This window comes from Procambarus clarkii, chromosome 5, assembly GCF_040958095.1.
Source record: "Procambarus clarkii isolate CNS0578487 chromosome 5, FALCON_Pclarkii_2.0, whole genome shotgun sequence".
Classification (NCBI taxonomy): Eukaryota; Metazoa; Arthropoda; class Malacostraca; order Decapoda; family Cambaridae; genus Procambarus; species Procambarus clarkii.
Genome location: NC_091154.1, coordinates 41442470 through 41469829, shown reverse-complemented (window position 1 = coordinate 41469829; position 27360 = coordinate 41442470). Strand labels below are relative to the sequence as shown.

The 27360-nt window shown below is 45.8% G+C and overlaps 2 protein-coding genes across 4 annotated transcripts in view; both read left to right on the top strand.

Annotated features, from left to right (window-relative positions):
- The window catches only part of LOC138350724 (substance-K receptor-like), a 362889-nt gene that overhangs the window by 32594 nt on the left and 302935 nt on the right, over positions 1-27360 (top strand). The window contains exon 2 of one of the 3 annotated variants that reach the window (XM_069301943.1): positions 9895-9961. The exons of the other annotated variants lie outside the window; for them this stretch is intronic. The gene's annotated coding sequence lies outside the window, so the exon portion shown is untranslated. The remainder of the gene's footprint in view (positions 1-9894; positions 9962-27360) is intronic. 3 annotated transcript variants of the gene reach the window in all.
- LOC138351874 (uncharacterized) lies at positions 13295-25853 on the top strand. Its single transcript, XM_069303883.1, has 2 exons — positions 13295-13355; positions 25075-25853. The coding sequence occupies exons 1-2, from the start codon at positions 13295-13297 to the stop codon at positions 25851-25853; spliced, it is 840 nt and encodes a 279-aa protein (XP_069159984.1).

The following is a 27360-nucleotide window of genomic DNA, read 5'->3' as shown; positions in this document are numbered from 1 at the left end:
CTAGGTACGACATATATATATATATATATATATATATATATATATATATATATATATATATATATATATATATATATATATATATATATATATATATATATATATATATATATTTTACTGTAGCCATCCTCACTACCAACTCTCTGCCCAACCACTTGGGATGAACGGTAGAGCGACGGTCTCGCTTCATGCATGTCGGCGTTCAATCCCCGACCGCCCAGGTTGTGGGGAACCATTCCTTCGGTCCAATCCCCTATTTCTTATCCTGACTCCTTCCATGGGCTATAGTCTTAATGGCTTGGCGCGTTCTCTTGATAACTCTCTCTCTCTCTCTCTCTCTCTCTCTCTCTCTCTCTCTCTCTCTCTCTCTCTCTCTCTCTCTCTCTCTCTTTCTCTCTCTCTCTCTCTCTCTCTCTCTCTCTCTCTCTCTCACAACACACACCATATAAAGACAGTTGTCGACGGGTACAATATATTACCCCGCACAAACACCACGGGGGAGCAAGTGTGAGGACCCGTGAGGGTCTGGTGAAAGCACACTAATAACCCTCGAATAAAATTTCCACTGAAAGAAGAAAATAGGACGCCATTAAGCGAGAGATGATTAAATGTTTACAAAGGATGTAAATGAGGGCTGGAGAAGAACTTCGGGATGACGTATCAAACCAGGGGACTGTGTGGGAGGTAAACTGCACATGAAGAAAATGACGCCAGAACGTCATATACAACCTACGTGATACTGTTCGCAGAACATGCAGCTACTGCATGGAACCAATATCTTGTAAAACACACAGGAGAGCTGATAAGGATTAAAGATTTCTCACTCTGCAATAACCTTAAATAATTGCGCCAAGCTTCGAGGACCGGCTAAGAGACCTAAGACTAACATCAGAGGAAAAAAGATCAAGGGAGACATGATCACAACATACTTGATTTCAAAATGCATAGATAAAAATTTGCTGTTTATACTTACAGCAACCAACACGAGAGGGAAGATTTTCTCTCAGTATACAAATAATAAATAAGTGGAATTAACTATATTACACTTATTTGTCATTTATTTACTGAGGAAGTTGTGGAGGCAGACTCCGTCTACAGTTGTATAGGCAGATATGATACATCATGAGAAGGCTGAGAGTAAGTGCGTCGAACTTCAGCAAGCGAAGAGGAAGGGACTAAACATCTTAACACAAATAGAGAAGCAGGAATATGTAAACATAACTTCAACACCCATGTCCGTTGGTGCGATCTGTCGACCCACCTTCGACGTGGCCTGCTGACAGCCGGAAACATGTGTCTCTCTCTGAGAGCACTCCGGGCGTCGCCACGTGCCTGGCCCCTCACCACCCTTCCACCTCACGCCTCGCCCTTCACCACTCACCTCTACTCCCCATCTTGATAGCCTCATCGCCTGCACCATCACCACCTTCCACACATTTACCTGTCATGTACACGCTCCATACTTGCTATTAGGCGTGATATCTGCGCTGAGGAAACGGGATGTAATTAATGCAGTGATTTTTTATTCAGAAATATTCCAAATAGCTCAAATGTATATCGTATAAAAAACACTATTAAAATTTAACACGATTTCAATTTCACACACAGGATAAAACCCGGATGAGCGAGAAAGTGTAATCTTCTCGGCAGCGTTCCTAATAAAACATATTAAGGTGCAATTTACACCAAGTCCTGACTCGCAGCCGAGTGCACAACCACACATAATAATGTTTTTCCTACCAAAATAGAGCATATATGAGCAACACATATACACAATAAGCATATATGGCCACACATACCCACAATAAGGCTATATAAGCACACATACCCACGTTAAGTCTATATGAACCACACATACCCATATTAAGCCTATATGAGCCACACATACCCACAATAAGCCTATATGAGACACATACCCACAAAAAGCATATATGAGCCACATATACCCACAATAAGCATATATGAGCAACCCATACCAACAAGAGGCATATATGAGCAACACATACCAACAATAAGTCTATATGAGCCACACATACCCACAATAAACATATATGAGTCACCCATACCTACAATAAGCCATATTTATAAGCCACAATAATCCATATTTAATATTATTCTTTAAATAATTCAAATATGGAGTAGTGAACGGTCTTAATATTGCGGGAATATTAATTTAATGTTATAAAAGACGTGGCAGTCAAATTGGCTGAAAATCTAAACAACCAATCAGGGTTAAAGAGCCAAAAATAAAGGAAAATCTACCGAAATATTTTATGCAAGTGGATGGCCACCAGGAACAAGTGGATGGCCACCAGGAACAAGTGGATGGCCACCAGGAACACCTGGGTGGCCACCAGGAACACCTGGGTGGCCACCAGGAACACCTGGGTGGCCACCAGGAACACCTGGGTGGCCACCAGGAACACCTGGGTGGCCACCAGGAACAAGTGGGTGGCCACGAGGAACACCTGGAACAATGCTCGTGAATGAGGTAGTTTTCTAAATATTGTAATGAACACCGATGGAACATTACCATGTAAAGAGGCGGGCTGGATATTAGCATGGTGGAGCGGGAATGAGTTTCAGCTCAATAATGTAAAAGTTACGGTTGACTGAGAACCAGGACCGTTGCTAGGCTTGCTTATCCCTCGCTAGTTTGTATGGAAGATCAGCCTGGCTTTCTAGGTTGTGTAGTGAAGAAGTCGTTATATCATTTGTGTTTGGTGAAACAACTGTATCAATGATTGTGAGACCAATTGTGTCGCAATCACTGTGTGATGGAACAGTTTTCATTGCTGTATGGTGAAGCATTGTTGGATATGCTGTGGTATAGTGGAACAAATATCTGGCCATTACTGCAAGTAGTGGAACAAGCTTGTTCTCTCTAAACAAGCGGAGGTCTCACGGCACCGACTTGTTTACGAAAACATTTATGATTAAATAATAGTATATATTACAATCTCTAGAAGTTTGAGTTTGTTGCTTAGTGTTTTTAATTCATACTAGCCGTACCCGGCCACGCGTTGCTGTGGCTCAGCAACCTTTCCCTGTCTCCCAGTCCTCCCCCCTCCCCCGTCCCCTCGTCCTCCCAACCATTCCTCACTCCCTTGTCCCTTTTTCCTGCACATCATCCCGTACTCCTCGTCTTCCTAACCATTCCCCACTCCACCATCCCCTCGTCCTCCCCGCTATCTCCCACTCCCCTGTCCCCTCGTCCTCCCTACCATTCCACCCTCCCTCATCCCCCACTCCCGTCCCCTCGTCCTCCCCACCACCCCCAACTCCCGTCCCCTCGTCCTTCCCACCATTCCCCACTGCCTCGTCTGATGATCAAGTGATCTAATGTTCTCATCAGAAAATTGGGAACATCAAATAATCTGAGGCTAGATTCACGAAGAAGTTACGCAAACACTTACGAACCTGTACATCTTTTCTCAATCTTCGGCGGCTTTGTTTACAATTATTAAATAGTTAATGAGCTCCGAAGCACCAGGAGGCTGTTTATAACCATAACAACAGTTGACTGGCAAGTTTTCATGGTTGTAAACTGTTTAATAAATGTATCAAAAACCGTCAAAGATTGAGGAACGATGTACGCATTCGTAAGTACTTGCGTAAATGCTTCGTGAAACTGGTCCCAAATGTTCCCATCACTGAGGTATAAGAAAAAAGTTCAAGAAACGAAATTAAAAATAATGTAAAAATAAAAAAATAAACTACTCACGAAATAAATTGTATGGTAAACAACACAGCTCAATTCCAATGCAGTGTCACAAAATAATTAAATCAAAATGAAAATAAATGGAAATTTATGAAAATTCAATTTATCAATGAAATCAGAAACATTGAACTGGAATCATAACATATTTAGTATAGCGTGTGTTGGTCTTGTGTGCAACAAATGGCGTTGTTTTTCAAAAACGCATGTTTTTACCTGTCACAGGGGTGGCATCTATATAGTAGGTATATAAAAACTCGCGCGTATTCGAATGGAACGTTGTGTGAAAATTTCAAAGCAATCGGTGAAGAACTTTCGGAGATCAGCGGTTATGAACAAACGAACATTTCCAATTTTTATTTATATAGATTGTATTTCCTTACCTTATTTACTGAGCAATAGCACCTTTTATCCCTTATACATTGAAGGTCAATTAGTGTGCTGTGTATACGAGAAACAAAATGCTTCAATATCTTACCACATTAACTCATAAACGTAAATAAATAACCTACAATATATCTATATAATAAGCTTTATATAAAATCTAATGTTAGATAGTATTAATTTCATTCATATGTTCCCATTGTTATCTGTTATATTATGTATAGCTTCGACCCATTTGTTGCTGTATATCAATACCTTATACTTTTATTGCCAAGTGATGCACTCACCTCTCACAGTCCCAGGTGATCCACACTCACCTCTCACAGTCTCAGGTGATCCACACTCACCTCTCACAGTCCCAGGTGATCCACACTCACCTCTCACAGTCTCAGGTGATCCACACTCACCTCTCACAGTCCCCGGTGATCCACACTCACCTCTCACAGTCTCAGGTGATCCACACTCACCTCTCACAGTCTCAGGTGATCCACACTCACCTCTCACAGTCCCACGTGATCCACACTCACCTCTCACAGTCTCAGGTGATCCACACTCACCTCTCACAGTCTCAGGTGATCCACACTCACCTCTCACAGTCCCTGGTGATCCACACTCACCTTTCACAGTCCCTGGTGATCCACACTCACCTCTCACAGTCTCAGGTGATCCACACTCACCTCTCACAGTCTCAGGTGATCCACACTCACCTCTCACAGTCCCAGGTGATCCACACTCACCTCTCACAGTCTCAGGTGATCCACACTCACCTCTCACAGTCTCAGGTGATCCACACTCACCTCTCACAGTCCCTGGTGATCCACACTCACCTCTCACAGTCCCTGGTGATCCACACTCACCTCTCACAGTCTCAGGTGTTCCACACTCACCTCTCACAGTCTCAGGTGATCCACACTCACCTCTCACAGTCCCTGGCGATCCACACTCACCTCTCACAGTCCCAGGTGATCCACACTCACCTCTCACAGTCCCAGGTGATCCACACTCACCTCTTACAGTCCCAGGTGATCCACACTCACAACCAAACTACAGCTCACAAGGTGGAGAAGGGACGACGTTTCGCTCCACTTTTACACGACTTGATAATAGTCCAGGAGGGCTGGAGACGTGGTCGCTTCTGTGTTGGGGTTTGGTCAGCATATCTTCGGCCACGTTATTGTGACTCATCGTCTGCAGAAGACTCTGGCTTCCAGTTACAATCCCTCAAGGTGCCAGCAACACTCAAGGTGCCAGGAGCACTCAAGGTGCCAGCAACACTCAAGGTGCCAGCAACACTCAAGGTGCCAGGAGCACTCAAGGTGCCAGCAACACTCAAGGTGCCAGCAACACTCAAGGTGCCAGGAGCACTCAAGGTGCCAGCAACACTCAAGGTGCCAGCAACACTCAAGGTGCCAGGAGCACTCAAGGTGCCAGCAACACTCAAGGTGCCAGCAACACTCAAGGTGCCAGGAGCACTCAAGGTGCCAGCAACACTCAAGGTGCCAGCAACACTCAAGGTGCCAGGAGCACTCAAGGTGCCAGGAGCACTCAAGGTGCCAGCAACACTCAAGGTGCCAGCAACACTCAAGGTGCCAGGAGCACTCAAGGTGCCAGCAACACTCAAGGTGCCAGGAGCACTCAAGGTGCCAGCAACACTCAAGGTGCCAGGAGCACTCAAGGTGCCAGGAGCACTCAAGGTGCCAGCAACACTCAAGGTGCCAGCAACACTCAAGGTGCCAGCAACACTCAAGGTGCCAGGAGCACTCAAGGTGCCAGCAACACTCAAGGTGCCAGCAACACTCAAGGTGCCAGGAGCACTCAAGGTGCCAGCAACACTCAACGTGCCAGGAGCACTCAAGGTGCCAGCAACACTCAACGTGCCAGGAGCACTCAAGGTGCCAGCAACACTCAACGTGCCAGGAGCACTCAAGGTGCCAGCAACACTCAAGGTGCCAGGAGCACTCAAGGTGCCAGCAACACTCAAGGTGCCAGCAACACTCAAGGTGCCAGCAACACTCAAGGTGCCAGTAACACTCAAGGTGCCAGGAGCACTCAAGGTGCCAGCAACACTCAAGGTGCCAGCAACACTCAAGGTGCCAGCAACACTCAAGGTGCCAGCAACACTCAAGGTGCCAGCAACACTCAAGGTGCCAGCAACACTCAAGGTGCCAGCAACACTCAAGGTGCCAGGAGCACTCAAGGTGCCAGCAACACTCAAGGTGCCAGCAACACTCAAGGTGCCAGCAACACTCAAGGTGCCAGGAGCACTCAAGGTGCCAGCAACACTCAAGGTGCCAGGAGCACTCAAGGTGCCAGCAACACTCAAGGTGCCAGGAGCACTCAAGGTGCCAGCAACACTCAAGGTGCCAGGAGCACTCAAGGTGCCAGCAACACTCAAGGTGCCAGCAACACTCAAGGTGCCAGCAACACTCAAGGTGCCAGCAACACTCAAGGTGCCAGCAACACTCAAGGTGCCAGGAGCACTCAAGGTGCCAGCAACACTCAAGGTGCCAGCAACACTCAAGGTGCCAGCAACACTCAAGGTGCCAGGAGCACTCAAGGTGCCAGCAACACTCAAGGTGCCAGCAACACTCAAGGTGCCAGCAACACCAGAGCCTCCACAGTGTCCCGGGGTCGCTGCTCTTGACCTGTGACGAGCCACTTGTTGGTCCTCTCAAGTCTTGATACACGACTCTATTACCTCCTGGAGCCAGGTGCTTGGTGAGGCTGCACACTGCTACTGGTACTTGGTCCTCTCGTGTCCCTGGTGACCAGTGTTGGTCCTCTCGTGTCCCTGGTGACCAGTGGTGGTCCTCTCGTGTCCCTGGTGACCAGTGGTGGTCCTCTCGTGTCCCTGGTGGCCAGTGGTGGTCCTCTCGTGTCCCTGGTGACCAGTGTTGGTCCTCTCGTGTCCCTGGTGACCAGTGGTGGTCCTCTCGTGTCCCTGGTGACCAGTGGTGGTCCTCTCGTGTCCCTGGTGGCCAGTGTTGGTCCTCTCGTGTCCCTGGTGACCAGTGGTGGTCCTCTCGTGTCCCTGGTGACCAGTGGTGGTCCTCTCGTGTCCCTGGTGGCCAGTGTTGGTCCTCTCGTGTCCCTGGTGACCAGTGGTGGTCCTCTCGTGTCCCTGGTGACCAGTGGTGGTCCTCTCGTGTCCCTGGTGACCAGTGGTGGTCCTCTCGTGTCCCTGGTGACCAGTGTTGGTCCTCTCGTGTCCCTGGTGACCAGTGGTGGTCCTCTCGTGTCCCTGGTGGCCAGTGGTGGTCCTCTCGTGTCCCTGGTGACCAGTGGTGGTCCTCTCGTGTCCCTGGTGGCCAGTGTTGGTCCTCTCGTGTCCCTGGTGACCAGTGGTGGTCCTCTCGTGTCCCTGGTGACCAGTGGTGGTCCTCTCGTGTCCCTGGTGGCCAGTGTTGGTCCTCTCGTGTCCCTGGTGACCAGTGGTGGTCCTCTCGTGTCCCTGGTGACCAGTGGTGGTCCTCTCGTGTCCCTGGTGACCAGTGGTGGTCCTCTCGTGTCCCTGGTGACCAGTGGTGGTCCTCTCGTGTCCCTGGTGACCAGTGGTGGTCCTCTCGTGTCCCTGGTGACCAGTGTTGGTCCTCTCGTGTCCCTGGTGACCAGTGGTGGTCCTCTCGTGTCCCTGGTGACCAGTGGTGGTCCTCTCGTGTCCCTGGTGGCCAGTGTTGGTCCTCTCGTGTCCCTGGTGACCAGTGGTGGTCCTCTCGTGTCCCTGGTGACCAGTGGTGGTCTTCTCGTGTCCCTGGTGGCCAGTGTTGGTCCTCTCCTGTCCCTGGTGACCAGTGGTGGTCCTCTCGTGTCCCTGGTGACCAGTGGTGGTCCTCTCGTGTCCCTGGTGGCCAGTGGTGGTCCTCTCGTGTCCCTGGTGGCCAGTGGTGGTCCTCTCGTGTCCCTGGTGGCAGTGTTGGTCCTCTCGTGTCCCTGGTGACCAGTGGTGGTCCTCTCGTGTCCCTGGTGACCAGTGGTGGTCCTCTCGTGTCCCTGGTGACCAGTGGTGGTCCTCTCGTGTCCCTGGTGACCAGTGGTGGTCCTCTCGTGTCCCTGGTGACCAGTGGTGGTCCTCTCGTGTCCCTGGTGGCCAGTGTTGGTCCTCTCGTGTCCCTGGTGGCCAGTGTTGGTCCTCTCGTGTCCCTGGTGACCAGTGGTGGTCCTCTCGTGTCCCTGGTGACCAGTGGTGGTCCTCTCGTGTCCCTGGTGACCAGTGGTGGTCCTCTCGTGTCCCTGGTGGCCAGTGTTGGTCCTCTCGTGTCCCTGGTGACCAGTGGTGGTCCTCGTGTCCCTGGTGGCCAGTGTTGGTCCTCTCGTGTCCCTGGTGACCAGTGGTGGTCTTCTCGTGTCCCTGGTGGCCAGTGTTGGTCCTCTCGTGTCCCTGGTGCCCAGTGGTGGTCCTCTCGTGTCCCTGGTGACCAGTGGTGGTCCTCTCGTGTCCGTGGTGACCAGTGATGGTCCTCTCGTGTCCCTGGTGACCAGTGGTGGTCCTCTCGTGTCCCTGGTGACCAGTGGTGGTCCTCTCGTGTCCCTGGTGACCAGTGGTGGCCCTCTCGTGTCCCTGGTGACCAGTAGTGGTCCTCTCGTGTCCCTGGTGACCAAACAGCACTTTAAGGTTTATGTACATAAGTGGTACACTGGGTATACACCTGTATCAGTGGACCACTTTTACAATGAACTTGTCAGTATCTTTACCAGTTATGATGATACCTGGGTTAAATCAAGGAAAAAAAGAACACTCGTTCTTCCTCATGGACAGAGGATCCTATTATTATTGCAGAGCTAAAGTGCTTCAGCTGCTGACTGTTATTAACGAGACAAAACAGCTGACAATTTACTTGCATTCCTCAATGCCAACAGAGATTTTCGCGAGCTTAAGGGTCAAGTTAAGGACACATATTGGGAACAATTCCTACAAGGTATCAATAGAACTTCAACATTATCAGAAATGTGGAACAAAATTAAAAACATTATCAAACCTTCGGCCCCAGTTCAGCTTCATCATACTCCTGCAGAATATGCTGACATGCTCTTAGCTCAATGGTCTAGTGTCTCACAAATTTCTTCCTTACCCCCAGATATACAGCAGCATTTAAGACATACCAACATTAACAGAAACTTTAATATTGAAATAGCACGCTCCTCACCAGATTTAACAGATCAGTTTGCTATAACCCTTTTGAATTAACATCAGCATTAGGAAAACCTAAACAAACTGCCCCTGGTGAGGATGGTATAACTTATAACACCTTGAGCTTACTGAATGATGTCCCTAGCCACCCTCTGCTTGACCTCTATCAAATGAGACTTGCAATCATTGCTGCTATAATTGTAGACTATTGCAATCATTTGCTGCTGTAATTGTAGACTATTGCAATCATTGCTGCTATAATTGTAGACTATTGCAATCATTGCTGCTATAATTGTAGACTTTTGCAATCATTGCTGCTGTAATTGTAGACTATTGCAATCATTGCTGCTGTAATTGTAGACTTTTGCAATCATTGCTGCTGTAATTGTAGACTATTGCAATCATTGCTGCTATAATTGCAGACTTTTGCAATCATTGCTGCTGTAATTGTAGACTTTTGCAATCATTGCTGCTATAATTGCAGACTTTTGCAATCATTGCTGCTGTAATTGTAGACTATTGCAATCATTGCTGCTATAATTGCAGACTTTTGCAATCATTGCTGCTGTAATTGTAGACTATTGCAATCATTTGCTGCTGCTATAATTGAAAAGTATGATTAGGTTTTAAGGAAATTTTCTAATTGTGCTATTTTTTTCCACAGGTGGGTAAAACAGACGACTTGTAGCTCATGATAACATTCTCGGTGCTTCCCCTTCCCATCGCTCAAGGTAAGTCTCCCAGACCTGTTATCCTCGTCATACTGCCCCGCCCATCAGTTAACAACCAGGCACCCAATTACTGCTGGGTAAACAGAGGCTAACATTTAAGAAATGAACTTGAAATATGATTATATAATGTAAATTCATGATTAAGAACCAATGTTAACAACGTTTCTGTCAGTTGGAGATCATAATATAGTCAAGACTTTAAGTAATAGAATTTCAGTTATCTTATCCCTTATACTTGGGTCAGAGATCAGACATAATCCCATTTGTTGTGGTTAGCAGTTAAAGCTCATCCCAGATGCTTAAGGTCAGAGGTCAGATCTTATCCTAGGTATTGGGGTCACGGATCAAAGCTTTTCCCAGATGCACAAGTCAGAGTTTATCACAGGACTTATGCCATGGAGACATTTCTTTTAATTTCAAGAAGTGATTAATGGTTATTATCTGATGTTCAGCAAGACCCACAATTTGTGTAGTCCCACTCACTTGATCTGCCACTTTAACAGCTCGTGGTGTTATTAACTTACATAAATAGTTAGGGTAAAATTAGCTGTTGTAGCGCCCTACAAATATATACGCCCTAACTTGTGGTAGGTCTCCCTCAGAGTAAGTTACTGGTGCTGGAGCCCGCAGCCTGACCACCCCCAGGACCGACCCACCAGTAATTTCTCACAATTGTAAATACGAACTGTGTCCAAGGAATGACGGGGTGCAATCACGCCCCACCGGATAAGTGAAATTTGTCCAACAATTAACAGTTTATTTCAATAAACAGCACTACACTAATAACAAAGTTCCTTAACATTGTATAAAACACCAATATTACACAGCCTTTAACTTTACACAGTAATATAAATAATAATAGCACTTAATGGCAGAGAATGAAAGAATAGGACTCGACTGATATATCCACCTAGAGAGCGGGAGCGACGCAGCTTCCCAAAACACGGAATCACACCAATTAAGTTTGCTTGTCTCTCTCCCGGCAGCGTTAACCCTAAACAACTTATCGTACGGTAACCGTCCTGTGCTTCCAGCCAACTCTGCCCAAATAATACATAAATATCACATAACTTCATCATCCAACTGGCTATGTATTATTAACACTTCACTTAATGCACCAACAGGCTAACATATATATATCCAATGGTTTGTATTTATACAAATACTCGTGGGGCTGGCAGTGCCGCCACCACCACAACAACAGAATCAACATCAGCGGTTCTCACGCTTGTACTTTTATGCAACAAATCCTTGTTTTGCATCAGTTAGACCACACTGGTCGTTAAACTCTCCTCAAATGACTACTTGAAGAGTAGTAGCATTTTTTTTTTTGCTTCTAGGGAAAGTTCACAAAGTTTTAAGTCCACAACCCCAACAGAAATACACAACAAAATTAACATAGGAAACAAAAATAATATATCTCAGTATAAACACCAAAATAGTACAGCAATACTTGTAAATATATATATACAGAAATATAAACAAACAATCAGGAAGTATGAAAATACATAACTCACTATTACCATACAATTCATCGTAATAATTCATAATGTGAACACTCACTTACAATTAGTACTAGTCCATAATGCACAAACAATTATACATACACCAATACATATCACATGCTTATATCAATACCATGAATAACCTTTCTATAAAGACTATAATCAATACAATTAGTATCAACATCATTCACATTACTAAGAACACCATTATTGTCCCAAACCAACGCATGGTATAAATGTCAAAGAGTGTACAAAATCCTGCACAAAACTCATAACAATTCACAATATTATAATCCACCAGAACAACCTGCAACATTAGTCCACCATACCTGCAATCACAATGGCATTATGAACATATATAATCAATCAGTACATCAGCAACAATAATAACATTACAATGTATGGCAGCCCTTTATATTGCCACCAATAAGTCTTGCACCTCGGTTGATCTCTTGAATTTAACTTCCTTCTCAATTATTGCAATAACGGGGTAGTAACCGGTTAAGCGTCTTACCAAAGTATCTGAAAGATCCCCCCACATACACATAAATTGTACTGGTATATATTTAAACAAGACAATGTATTTTACATTGTCTTGTGTAAGACAATCAGTCATTGTCTTGTGTAAGACAACAATCTTTACAATCGTTGACAATTTACCCTTCCGTGGCACAGCTTTACCTGCAACAACCTTATAATCCAAACATGTTATAGTACTGTGTTCAACCCAACACTTGGAATACATTAAAATAAGATAAGATAAAATAATAAAATAAAATAAAATAAGTCTGGTCCTCGTCACTGGTCTGGTCCTGCTCACTGGTCTGGTCCTCGTCACTGGTCTGGTCCTGCTCACTGGTCTGGTCCTCGTCACTGGTCTGGTCCTCCACACTGGTCTGGTCCCCCTCACTGGTCTGGTCCTCGTCACTGGTCTGGTCCTCGTCACTGGTCTGGTCCTGCTCACTGGTCTGGTCCTCGTCACTGGTCTGGTCCTCGTCACTGGTCTGGTCCTCGTCACTGGTCTGGTCCTCGTCACTGGTCTGGTCTGGTCCTGCTCACTGGTCTGGTCCTCGTCACTGGTCTGGTCCTGCTCACTGGTCTGGTCCTCCTCACTGGTCTGGTCCTCGTCACTGGTCTGGTCCTCGTCACTGGTCTGGTCCTGCTCACTGGTCTGGTCCTCGTCACTGGTCTGGTCCTCGTCACTGGTCTGGTCCTGCTCACTGGTTTGGTCCTCCACACTGGTCTGGTCCCCCTCACTGGTCTGGGTCAACACTGCCAGGCTCGGTGATATTATTGGAACTCCAAGGGGAAATATTTATATATTTTCATATCATGTAGATTAAGGTAGGAACGTAGATATATTGTGGGTCGGTATTATCTTCATTTTCTCATTCACCTCGGCTCCGAGAGACTCGAACCTTGTGTCGCCGAAACTCTATCGACTGGGCTATTGAGTAGCCTTAATAAGGAAAGATTCAACAAGCCACTATTGCTGGCATGCTGGAATTTTCGACTTTTCCCGACTACTACTGAAGCTCAGAGGAATTAGTGATCCATGCTCCTGCCATATAAATTGTCCTCCACACCCCTGGTGAAATAAACATTTCATTCAAATGTTTCATTTCATTTGAATGAAATGTTTATTTCCATGGAAGTGTGGATGATAATTTATCAATATTATTATTAAAGATGATAATGTCACCGGGAAGGAGGACAGTGGTGAGGGTAAAGAGCTGGTCGTCGGAGGTTGTCGGACCACCTGCGACTAAGCCTTATGTTACATGTGGATAGGGAGTGGCGAGGAGCAGCAGTACAGGCGCCTGGGGCGATGGAAGAGCTGCAGGCCGTCCTCCCTCCTCCTTCGAGTGTGAGCTGTGTGAGCTCAGTGGGTAAGCGAGCGGCTCTGAGGGGCCACGACACATTGGCCCCTACGCCAGCAAAGTGAGGAGTGGTACCGGCAAAGGGAACCACGGTAGAAAAGCGAGTTACAGAGAAGTGGCTTGACCCTGCCACGACCCTAAAACGGTTCCTACTGAGAAGAGACATTTGGGGAGAGACAAAGATATACGCCGAGGAAAATGTGAAGGATGGCACTGTAATTGGACAGGGCGGGAGTGAGCCTGGCATGAGGTATGCTGGGGTGACTCACAAGCCTTGTGCAGAAGTAATGTCGTTGCAAGATGGAGGAAAGGAAGAAGGTGCCACTGTGAAGACAGTCCCTTACAGGAGAAGAGGAGCCGGAAAGAGAGAAGAAGACTGGCGATGAACGAAGTGTGGGTGGACACGAGGCGGACGTGTAGGACACAGTGGCAGTGCAGGAGTGCCTCCGAGTGCACGATGTGGTGGAGGTATACTGCGCGCACTAACCTTCGTGGTGATAACGAGTCGCAATGTCTTACTCGGGATACAAGGGGGACGTCCCTCTCCAGGTGGTCTGGGAACACCACGCTCACCCGAGCCTGTGCAAGGGGGGAGGAATGATGTTAATGACTGGAGAGGTCGTTCAAGCCACGCCACAGACTGGAGGAGAAGCACTTTGGGGGACGGAGAGAGCAAGGACATTAGTTGTCTTCACATGTGCTGGAGATTCATTACGACTAATATTTTAGAGGAGGGGGGGCGGGGGGCGGGTGGAGGTATGTTACGGAGTCCAGTTAGTATTCTTCTCCTCCGCACATAAGCGTCATACTCCCCACTTTGTATATACTAGAAGAGTCCTAGTTTCGTTTTATAACTTAAAATGGGGCAAGATGCCACAAAGAGAAGAAATTTGTGTTTTAAGTTTCAATGGGGAAGAGTCGAGAGAGAGAACTCCTGAGGCTTGTGGGTGGTATGAGGACGTGATTGGTCAGTGGCAGAGGATTGGCCAGGTGGACCAATCGCGTAGCCCCTCGGGTGTGACGTCAGGCGCCCCTGCTAGAGGCGCGGGAAATGGGTCGTCACTTATTATTATTAACATCTTTATTGACAAAATTAATTACAATTTTGCCTAATCTGAGGATTTTGATAGTCTTATTAAATTGAGGTTAATGCTAGTATTCACTGTCACGCAGGACAGAGGGTCATACATAAGACAATAGGCCTAAACTGTAGGCTGAAGCACATATATATCACGGTTACAATCAATGTTTTATTGTGTGGATATGTGAAAACAACTTTCTATTGTGCACTGCCACACAAGGGCTGGGATGGGTTCATAAGTGATACAGCTTAGAATATAAGTAGAAATTGTTCTTCATTCTTTAAAATGGACAAGCAAATTTTGGGTAAATTGTTAGGATGTCGTCCAGAACACCTGAGTCAATAAAATAGTTACACAGTTGGTGGTACAATAGGCCAGGAGGTCTAAAGTCCTTTACGGTTTCACATTCATCAATATAGTGTTCTAGTGAATGCATTAAAGGTTTATCACAGAGTTTACAATCTGAATATTCTGGTAGTGGCTCAGCCTCACTAACCTGCCAGATGGGTCGTCACTAGCCACCAGGAGTGAAGCGGAGCGGTGTGACGCTCGTCCCTAGTTCTGGGGAGAGTTAGGCCTCTCTCCTAGGCCACCGGGGAGCCGGTGGATGAACGGACAGAACACTGGACGCGTGATCCTATACTCTCGGGTTCGATCCCTGGCGCCGGCGAGAAACAATGGGCAGAGTTTCTTTCATCCCTAATGCTCTTATTACCTAGCAGTAAATAGGTACCTGGGAATTAGACAGCTGTCACGGGCTGCTTCCTGGGGGTGGAGGCCTGGTCGAGGACCGGGCCGCGGGGACACTAAAGCCCCGAAATCATCTCGAGATAACCTCAAGAAATATTCACTTTTATTTTCTTTATTTATTTTTCTTCCGATTATTAAGGAAGTGTACGCCACATTACTGACTTTGAAATTGCCTGTCCTCGGGGACTTTTGAGTGAATTCCAAAGACTTTAACTTTGCTAAGTATGTTGATTTTGATATTGATTGTCCATTGTGTCTGTAAAGTTTTGATAAAGTTCACATTGACTCCAGCTTATAATCAATTTAACTTTACCCGTTTAAACTGCAGTCTATGTTACCAATATTACTAAGTTTTATGTGAATTAAGTGTATGACCAGTTTAACTTTACAATAACTAGTCAAGTCTAGTGTACCAATGTCGTAAAGTTTCATACACCTCGTGCTTGAGGACCTTAACGTAGCATCTACCTGGAGTTTGGAGTCCCAATGATTACCAAGTCTCAAGTAACTTGTACATGCGAAAATAGCTTATGTTCCTATTGATTTTCACCCAGTACTGGTGGTTCTTTCCCGTAGACTTTGTATATCCCTAGAGCCTAGACTATTTGATCATCAACATGAGGGAAGAACTGAAGTTTATGCACAAGAATCATCAACATGAGGGAAGAACTGAAGTTTCCAACCATACTAGAGAGAATAATGCAAGTTAACACTACCTTCTGTCTTAAAGTCATGAGAGATCCTACATCTCCTGCATTGCTCAGAGACAAATTATTTAGTGCTGTTAACACCCTTTTGACTGGTGCCGACATACCAACTCACTCCTTTTATGATAATTGGCTGAGAAACAATGCTTACAATCTCATTAAACTTAACATTCCTTTTAAGTGCAATCTACCAGTCTCTGATATTCCTCTTTATCTGTACCCCACCATTCAAGTATCATACACACCTGTCACCAAGAAAGATAATGAGAATCTTGCTCTACTCAAAGCTGTCACTCTTGAAACAATTGCCTCCTCCATCGAGAGTCTAAGATCTCACGAGCACTGTGTCTACACCGACGGCTCAGTCCAGTCTTCTACTGGACGGACTGCAGCGGCATGTAGGTTTTATAGAAATAATATCTGCACAAAGTCTGTCAGTGTCAGGTTAAACAACTGGCTGACCTCCACACAAGCAGAACTAGCAGCATTACATTTAGCAACCAGCACATTAAAAAATATTGGAGGAGGAATAATATTCTGCGATTCAAAGTCTGCTCTTCAAGCAATCGAAAACTTCTCTTGGAAGATCGACAGCAAGAACCTAATACTCCCAATTATAAATGACCTAATTGATGCACAGAGTAAAGGGTCTCGAATCTCCTTTGTATGGATACCTTCACACATAAATATAACCCATCATAATGAGACAGACATTGCAGCCAAATTAGCGTGTAACAAGTTTGAAGTTGAATTAGATCTAGGTATCCCCATCTCTGCTGTCAAAACTGTATTGGTCCAAACATTCAGATCTGATAGGAAAGAACTTACTGACTCCCAACGACCTGAAAGTACTAGTATAAAAAGCTATGATTTGTTCAGATCTGAAACCTACATCTATGGACAGCACAAAACGTCCACTAGACTGTGCGACACAGTGGTTGCAAGGATCAGGTTGGGTTACCGTTACCTGTGGCAGGTGGCTGCAGGTGACGGGTTTCCCAATCCTGAGCACTCCAGTTGCAAACTCTGTGAGCAGGAACTACGGCATGATCTCCCGCACTACATCACTGAATGCCCAGTTATTAGACCTTTCAGACCAGTTGGCATGAGGTACCTGGAGCTTTGCAATTACTTTATTCACTCTCGTATTCTTGAAGATATCCTCACAGTATACCCAAAATTTGCCAGTGCAGGCTATTAAACACATGGCCCTGTATGACTAACCATCCTGCGAGATGGGGACTTGTATTACCACTGCTACCTTATTCAATCTTGTGTTGTTGATATCCTCAAAATGCATCCGGAGTCTGCCAGTGCAGACCGCCTATCACATGTCTCTGTATGACTAACCATCCTGTGTGATGGGGATTTTATAGCATCACCTAGTTAGCTTTTTTGACACACTGTACTCCACTTCATATAGTCTAGGGTAGCTGCACTAATGCAGATGTACCTCATAACTTAATAAAAAAAAAAAAAAAAAAAAAAGATTAGACCTTTCAGACCAGTTGGCATGAGGTACCTGGAGCTCTGCAATTACTTTATTCACTCTCGTATTCTTGAAGATATCCTCACAGTATACCCAAAATTTGCCAGTGCAGGCTATTAAACACATGGCTCTGTATGACTAACCATCCTGCGAGATGGGGACTTGTATTACCACTGCTACCTTATTCAATCTTGTGTTGTTGATATCCTCAAAATGCATCCGGAGTCTGCCAGTGCAGACTGCTTATCACATGCCTCTGTATGACTAACCATCCTGTGTGATGGGGATTTTTTAGCATCACCTAGTTAGCTTTTTTGACACACTGTACTCCACTTCATATAGTCTAGGGTAGCTGCACTAATGCAGATGTACCTAATATGTTAATAAAAAAAAAAAAAAAAAAAAAGACTATTTGATTACAAAACATCCACCAGACTGTGCGACACAGTGGTTGCCAGGATCAGGTTGGGTTACCGTTACCTGTGGCAGGTGGCTACAGGTGACGGATCTCCCAATCCTGAGCACTCCAGGTGCAAACTCTGTGTGCAGGAACTGCGGCATGATCTCCCGCACTACACCACCGAATGCCAGGTATCAGGGGATGGGGGTTCTATCTATCCTTCAGAACCCCCTCTCCACGATAAAATATTATAATAACTCTTGCTGCAATCGATGATGAATGACACTGACTTACTGCTGATGCAACCCGTTCTCGCACTTTCGTATAGTCAATATTGACTTATTAAATACGTGCATATGTGACATACTACATAATGTTTAGTATGTCACATATGCACGTATTTAATAAGTCAATATTGACTGTAAGAAAGTGCGAGAACGGGTTGGCTGCTGTCGGCAATCAATCAATGGACAATGGAGTGCATCCTGGAGAGGCTTCCTGTAAACGTCTTATGTCTGGAAGAGGGGCTCAACGTCACCTTATTTGCGGAACGGGCTCAGATGTGGCCTATTTGTGATAACGTACACACCCCGCTGAGCCACCGGGACTTACCCTCTCTCTCCTTAGGATGATCTTCCAGTTCCCCTTCATAAGTATTATATCTGCTGTTGATCTGTCTGCAACTGTTTCTCTGCAATTGCTTCCTTTCTTTCTAGGAATTCCTCACCAGGACAGGTGCAAAGGCAAGTTGTCTACATACAAACATTTATCATAGAAAAATACAAAGAATATAGAAATAGCTCATTATCATCATCAGTTCCCTCAAACTAACATCACTCTTATATAATAAGAATGCTTTACTAAATAAAGTATATGAGGATGCTGTCTTAAATCCTTGCCAGCAACCTCATGTCCCCTCTCACATACCTTAATAACATATTCTCCTATCAAAACATAAATAACAAATATATATATATGTAAGCATTGAATCTCGCCAGCCGACGTCCCACTCCGTGCCAGTTAAATTGATAAAGATTTAGTCTTTATCAATCAATCTTTCCCCTTAGTCGCTCACTGACCTCAGGCAAGCAAGCATGGGTTGCGCCTGCCTCCACAATGTCCTATCGTCTCAAAACTCATTATATCTTCTCATTATTTTCATAAAATTCAGTATTTCAGTAACATTCAGGAAAATTCAATATTCAGTATTTCGTTCCTTATTTCACATACGGCATTATTTGTATCTTTTAGCGTGATCGTTCGGTCAAACGAATACGCTACTGTTCCCGCGTAAAACAGTGAAATCGTATTATATTTTTAATGTGCATCCCTTTCTCACCATATTAAAATTTCCAGCAGTTTCATTCATTTTTGCACAGCTCTCGTTATCTCGAAAGTTTGTTAGCAGGACTCTGTAAATAAAGATAATTAATTTACATAGATAATTTTTGTTTATGTCTAGTATCTTTTGATTACTTGGGAGGATTTTCAAAGTGTCTGTTTGTTTCCGTCTTTACATTGTATATTTTAGTAACACTATACTTAATGTATAACCATCTTTATGTAGCATTTGTTAGTTACAATATACTTAATGTATAGCTATCTTGGTGTTGCATGTACTAGTTGCACTATATTCTATGTCTAACCATCTTGGTATTGTGCTATGTTCAGCACCAAGATGCACACTTTGCACTGTATAGATCACCGTCTTAGCAACGAATACTCTAGCTACACTATTCTGTGTTATTCACAGTCGTCATGCGCTAGTTACACTACACTTGGCCACACACACATACTCCTGGGTACACTTGGCCCTACACACATACCCCTGGGCACACTTGGCCCTACACACATACCCCTGGGTACACTTGGCCCTACACACATACCCCTGGGTACACTTGGCCCCACACACATACCCCTGGGTACACTTGGCCCTACACACATACCCCTGGGTACACTTGGCCCTACACACATACCCCTGGGTACACTTGGCCCCACACACATACCCCTGGGTACACTTGGCCCCACACACATACCCCTGGGTACACTTGGCCCCACACACATACCCCTGGGCACACTTGGCCCCACACACATACCCCTGGGGTACACTTGGCCCCACACACATACCCCTGGGTACACTTGGCCCCACACACATACCCCTGGGTACACTTGGCCCTACACACATACCCCTGGGTACACTTGGCCCTACACACATACCCCTGGGCACACTTGGCCCCACACACATACCCCTGGGTACACTTGGCCCCACACACATACCCCTGGGCACACTTGGCCCCACACACATACCCCTGGGTACACTTGGCCCCACACACATACCCCTGGGTACACTTGGCCACACACACATACCCCTGGGTACACTTGGCCCTACACACATACCCCTGGGTACACTTGGCCCTACACACATACCCCTGGGCACACTTGGCCCCACACACATACCCCTGGGTACACTTGGCCCCACACACATACCCCTGGGCACACTTGGCCACACACACATACCCCTGGGTACACTTGGCCCTACACACATACTCCTGGGTACACTTGGCCCTACACACATACTCCTGGGTACACTTGGCCCCACACACATACCCCTGGGTACACTTGGCCCTACACACATACCCCTGGGTACACTTGGCCCTACACACATACCCCTGGGTACACTTGGCCCTACACACATACCCCTGGGTACACTTGGCCCCACACACATACCCCTGGGTACACTTGGCCCTACACACATACCCCTGGGTACACTTGGCCCTACACACATACCCCTGGGTACACTTGGCCCTACACACATACTCCTGGGTACACTTGGCCCTACACACATACCCCTGGGTACACTTGGCCCTACACACATACCCCTGGGTACACTTTTAACTACACACATACTCCTGGGTACACTTGGCCCTACACACATACCCTGGGGTACACTTGGCCCTACACACATACCCCTGGGTACACTTGGCCCTACACACATACTCCTGGGTACACTTGGCCCTACACACATACCCCTGGGTACACTTTTCCCTACACACATACTCCTGGGTACACTTGGCCCTACACACATACTCCTGGGTACACTTGGCCCTACACACATACCCCTGGGTACACTTTTCCCTACACACATACCCCTGGGTACACTTGGCCCCACACACATACCCCTGGGTACACTTGGCCCTACACACATACCCCTGGGTACACTTGGCCCTACACACATACTCCTGGGTACACTTGGCCCTACACACATACCCCTGGGTACACTTGGCCCCACACACATACCCCTGGGGTACACTTTTCCCTACACACATACTCCTGGGTACACTTGGTCCTACACACATACCCCTGGGTACACTTGGCCCTACACACATACCCCTGGGTACACTTTTCCCTACACACATACTCCTGGGTACACTTGGCCCCTCACACATACCCCTGGGTACACTTGGCCCTACACACATACCCCTGGGTACACTTGGCCCTACACACATACTCCTGGGTACACTTGGCCCTACACACATACCCCTGGGTACACTTGGCCCTACACACATACTCCTGGGTACACTTGGCCCTACACACATACCCCTGGGTACACTTGGCCCTACACACATACCCCTGGGTACACTTGGCCCTACACACATACCCCTGGGGTACACTTGGCCCTACACACATACCCCTGGGTACACTTGGCCCTACACACATACTCCTGGGTACACTTGGCCCTACACACATACTCCTGGGTACACTTGGCCCTACACACATACTCCTGGGTACACTTGGCCCTACACACATACTCCTGGGTACACTTGGCCCTACACACATACCCTGGGGTACACTTGGCCCTACACACATACCCCTGGGGTACACTTGGCCCTGCACACATACTCCTGGGTACACTTGGCCCCACACACATACCCCTGGGGTACACTTACAGACTCTTACTATACACATACGCTTAACGCACATCAAATGATCTGGGGCTAGATTCACGAAGAAGTTACTCAAACCTTTACGAACCTGTACATCTTTTCTCAATCTTTGGCGGCTTTGTTTACAATTATTAAACAGTAATTGAGCTCTGAAGCACCAGGAGGCTGTTTATAACAATAACAACAGTTGGTTGGCAAGTTTTCATGGTTGTAAACTGTTTAATAAATGTAACCAAAGCCATCAAAGATTGAGGAACGATGTACACGTTCGTAAGTATTTGCATAACTGCTTCGTGAATCTGGCCCCAGATGTTATCATCACTGAAATATAAGAAAAACAGTTCAAAAAATGAAGTGAAAAATAATGAAAAAATAAAAAAATAAACTATACTCACGAAATGAACGGTATGGTAAACAACACAGCTCAATTCCAAGGCAATATCACACAAAATAATTAAATCAAAATTAAAATAAATTGAAATTTATGAAAATTCAGTTTCAGTGAAATCGGAAACATTGAAATGGAATCGTAACATATTTAGTATAGCATGTGTTGGTCTTACGTCCAATAGATGGCGCTGTTTAAAAAACAAACAAACATTTTTTTACCTGTCACAGGTGAGGCATATATATAGTAGATATATAAAAAGACGCGCATATTCGAATGCAACGTTGTGTCAAAATTTCAAAGCAATCGGTGAAAAGATTTCGAAGATTTCCCTCACATGAAAAACACAGTTTTTCAGGAAAAAACATTTTTTTTACCGTCACAGAAAAAACCCTGCGCGGATGCCAATGGAACGTTGTGTGAAAATTTCTAAGCAATCGGTGAAGAACTTTCGGAGATCAGCGGTTATGCATGAACGAACATTTCCATTTTTATTTATATAGATTGTTAAGAAGGTGGGGACGAAGATTCCAGCGGGAGAAGAGGCGGAGCTACCGGGGACGACTTCTGGATATCCAATAACGCCTTGAGGAGTTCCCTGAAGGCTCCCCGGAACTCTAATCTAATCAGATCTCCCAGGAACGGTTGTAGAGGTTGGTCCTCCAGGTGTGATGGTGGTGGTAGTGGTGGTGGTGACGGTGGTGGTGGTGGTGGTAGTGGTGGTGGTGACGGTGGTGGTGGTAATGATGGCTGTGATGGTAGTGATGGTGGTGGTGGCTGTGATGACTGTGATGGTGGTGATTACAATGCTAGTGATGATGGTGGTGATAGTGGTGAATTACATGGTGAAGACTTATTAACCTTCCATTTACCTTTACACGGGATCAAGCTGGAAGTGCAACTAATCAGTGGGTGGAGGATGTGGACCCCCCAGAGCCTCCTGAGCACTGGTGGGAGACAGGTGGGAGAAGACAGGTGGGGAGAGACATGTGGGGGAAGACAGGTGGGGGGAGGATAGTGGGAGGAGAAGTCTCTGGTGCTGGTGCCTGGTAAACAGGAAGTGTTGGTGGGAGGTGTTGAAGGCCAGGGAGGAGGCCCAGGATGTGAAGAATCGTAACTTCACTCCAGAGTGGGGGGCTGGATACTATCCTTCCCTCACTCCAGAGTGGGGGCTGGATACTATCCTTTCCTCACTCCACAGTGGGGGATGGATGCTATCCTACCCTCACTCCAGAGTGGGGGCTGGATACTATCCTACCCTCACTCCACAGTGGGGGCTGGATACTATCCTACCCTCACTCCACAGTGGGGGATGGATACTATCCTACCCTCACTCCAGAGTGGGGGGCTGGATACTATCCTTCCTTCACTCCAGAGTGGGGGCTGGATACTATCCTTTCCTCACTCCACAGTGGGGGCTGGATACTATCCTACCCTCACTCCAGAGTGGGGGCTGGATACTATCCTACCCTCACTCCACAGTGGGGGGATGGATGCTATCCTACCCTCACTCCAGAGTGGGGGCTGGATACTATCCTACCCTCACTCCACAGTGGGGGATGGATACTATCCTACCCTCACTCCAGAGTGGGGGGCTGGATACTATCCTACCCTCACTCCAGAGTGGGGGGCTGGATACTATCCTACCCTCACTCCAGAGTGTGGGGCTGGATACTATCCTACCCTCACTCTAGAGTGGGGGCTGGATACTATCCTTCCCTCACTCCACAGTGGGGGCTGGATACTATCCTACCCTCACTCCAGAGTGGGGGCTGGATACTATCCTACCCTCACTCCACAGTGGGGGATGGATGCTATCCTACCCTCACTCCAGAGTGGGGGCTGGATACTATCCTACCCTCACTCCAGAGTGGGGGCTGGATACTATCCTACCCTCACTCCACAGTGGGGGCTGGATACTATCCTACCCTCACTCCAGAGTGGGGGCTGGATAACTGGGTAACAGCCACTAGTGTGGCCGGAGTGACAGGTGTACAACCATCACGTGGAGTGACAGGTGTACAACCATCACGTGGAGTGACAGGTGTACAACCATCACGTGGAGTGACAGGTGTACAACCATCACGTGGAGTGACAGGTGTACAACCATCACGTGGAGTGACAGGTGTACAACCATCACGTGGAGTGACAGGTGTACAACCATCACGTGGAGTGACAGGTGTACAACCATTGAAATAAACGTATAACATATAATTAAACCAGCGAGACTTTATTGACAAATTATATATAAGAAAAGTTTAATAATGAGAAGACGAGCTGACAGGTAACTAAAATAAAAAAAACCATTCAAGCAGTTATAAATATTTGCAAACCCTCATTATTTTCCATCTACATTTAAGAGTTATTCTGGATCACAATCACTCTAAACACACAGCTTATGTAACACAGATCCGCTTTCAATTGTACTTGAAATACTTCACTATTTGTGCCATAAAGAAATGTACACCCATCTCTTTGTGGCACAAATTCCTTAACAATTCCCAATATTCAGTTGGGTATATATATATATATATATATATATATATATATATATATATATATATATATATATATATATATATATCTTTTCTTTGTCTGCTAACTAGCTTTTTAATTCTAATATGTAGACCCGTTACATTATTATATATATCACTCATTCTTAAGTTACATTTCCCGACATTTAAGTTCATATATCTGGAAGGGTTTGCGGAGACAGTGATAACGGAATTGGTGAAAAAAAGAGGTGAGTGTTGGATGAGCGCTTCTCTTTAGACAAAAAATAAATTCATCTGTGAATTATTTGTTTACGTGAGTGTGTGGACGTTAAGTCAGGTCACATATTGCCATGAGTGTCTAGATGTGATCCCATGATACGTCTTGAATATTTCCTTCACTACTAATGTTTCCTGGGAGATGAGCAGTCATCACACATCACGGCGCTGACACTGTATAAAGACCCACCTACAAGGCTCTACAAAGACCCACCTACAAGGCTCTACAAAGACCCACCTACAAGGCTCTACAAAGATCCACCTACAAGGCTCTACAAAGATCCACCTACAAGGCTCTACAAAGACCCACCTACAAGGCTCTACAAAGATCCACCTACAAGGGTCTACAAAGACCCACCTACTAGGCTCTACAAAGACCCACCTGCAAAGCTCTACAAAGACCCACCTACAAGGCTCTACAAAGACTCACCTACAAGGCTCTACCAAGACTCGCCTACAAGACTCTACAAAGACCCACCTACAAGGCTCTACAAAGACTCACCTACAAGGCTCTACCAAGACTCTACAAAGACCCACCTACAAGGCTCTACAAAGACTCACCTACAAGGCTCTACCAAGACTCGCCTACAAGACTCTACAAAGACCCACCTACAAGGCTCTACAAAGATCCACCTACAAGGCTCTACAAAGACCCACCTACAAGGCTCTACAAAGACTCACCTACAAGGCTCTACCAAGACTCGCCTACAAGACTCTACAAAGACCCACCTACAAGGCTCTACAAAGACTCACCTACAAGGCTCTACCAAGACTCGCCTACAAGACTCTACAAAGACCCACCTACAAGGCTCTACAAAGACTCACCTACAAGGCTCTACCAAGACTCGCCTACAAGACTCTACAAAGACCCACCTACAAGGCTCTACAAAGATCCACCTACAAGGCTCTACAAAGACCCACCTACAAGGCTCTACAAAGATCCACCTACAAGGGTCTACAAAGACCCACCTACTAGGCTCTACAAAGACCCACCTGCAAAGCTCTACAAAGACCCACCTACAAGGCTCTACAAAGACTCACCTACAAGGCTCTACCAAGACTCGCCTACAAGACTCTACAAAGACCCACCTACAAGGCTCTACAAAGATCCACCTACAAGGCTCTACAAAGACCCACCTACAAGGCTCTACAAAGATCCACCTGCAAAGCTCTACAAAGACCCACCTACAAGGCTCTACCAAGACTCGCCTACAAGGCTCTACAAAGACTCACCTACAAGGCTCTACCAAGACTCACCTACAAGGCTCTACAAAGACCCACCTACAAGGCTCTACAAAGACCTACCTACAAATTTTGGAGCGATTTTAATGTTCATAAGAATTTAGCAGCTCATTATCCTTAAATGAAAGTACTCATAGTTACTGATGGGAAAGTACCAATATGTTGAGAGGGACCACTATAAAGTTTATTTTTTTATTAATAATAGAAATTGAACAAGCCAGAAAGTTTTTTGTATAACTGCAACATATACGCAAGACTCAACCTAACCTCTGCTAGCAATCCTTGGTCTAATACACGCTATCTTAATATGATACATATATGTGCTCTGCTAGGCCTAGGAATATTTTAGTTTAAATTTTTGCAAAATATTTTCGGACTAAAAAAAGTAATAGTACAAAAGTGGTTTTACTGGTGGTCCATCACTACATATTGGTATTTTCTCCACCAAATATTTCCTAAAAGTATTATTATTCCAGGAGGAAATAATGGGTTCAATTTAGCTCCTAGGGAATAAAAGTATCCCACAGACCAAAAATATGTTTTACATTATGATACATTTGGGGTTTGAGCCCATTAATGACATTAGAACCAACACTGATCTCCATTTCGATATTGTGTTAGTTCTGGTCTTCCTATAGTGTCTTGGTCTGAAGTTTACACATTCAAGCCAGAAACTGAAGCGGACCACAGTACCCGCTTCAATTTAACATCAATATAATTAGAAATTTACCTATTTTAATTTTTATAAATATTTTTTAGACCACAATGTCTCATTTTGACTTAATATAATTCATAAAGTTACTTGAGTACCATTCCCTGAGGTAATATACAAGTACACTAGTGACCGGAGGTTCCCGGGTCTCAAACCACTAACATCAATAACCATTTTATAGCTCAGTTTAGTGACACTAATAACATGCCTCACACACATATAAATTCCAAATTATCCTTTTCATCTCCTTCAATATCTACGAGAACTCCCGGGTCGAGCAGACCTGTGTATCAGTGAAGCCTTTCCAAGCGCCTCCCTCTCTCTCAAGGTCCTCCAGGCACACGTGGAGGGCCATAAACACGTCTTCCCCGTAATAGCACGTCGCATTTTGACGTATACTTTTACCTAAGGCAAAATCTGTCGTACTAGTACTGGTAGAGATGCACCATCTCTAAGACTTGTCTCTAAGACTTGTCAGGGAGCGCAAAGCTGAGTTTCTGGCTTTACAACGTTGCCGAAGATATTCAAT

Excerpts from the sequence above, each read along its gene's own strand:
- LOC138351874 (XM_069303883.1), top strand. The coding sequence starts at position 13,295 with ATGGAAGAGCTGCAGGCCGTCCTCCCTCCTCCTTCGAGTGTGAGCTGT. Across the intron at positions 13,356-25,074 it reads GAGCTGTGTGAGCTCAGTGG|GCTCTACAAAGACCCACCTA; the intron begins GTAAGCGAGCGG and ends CCCACCTACAAG.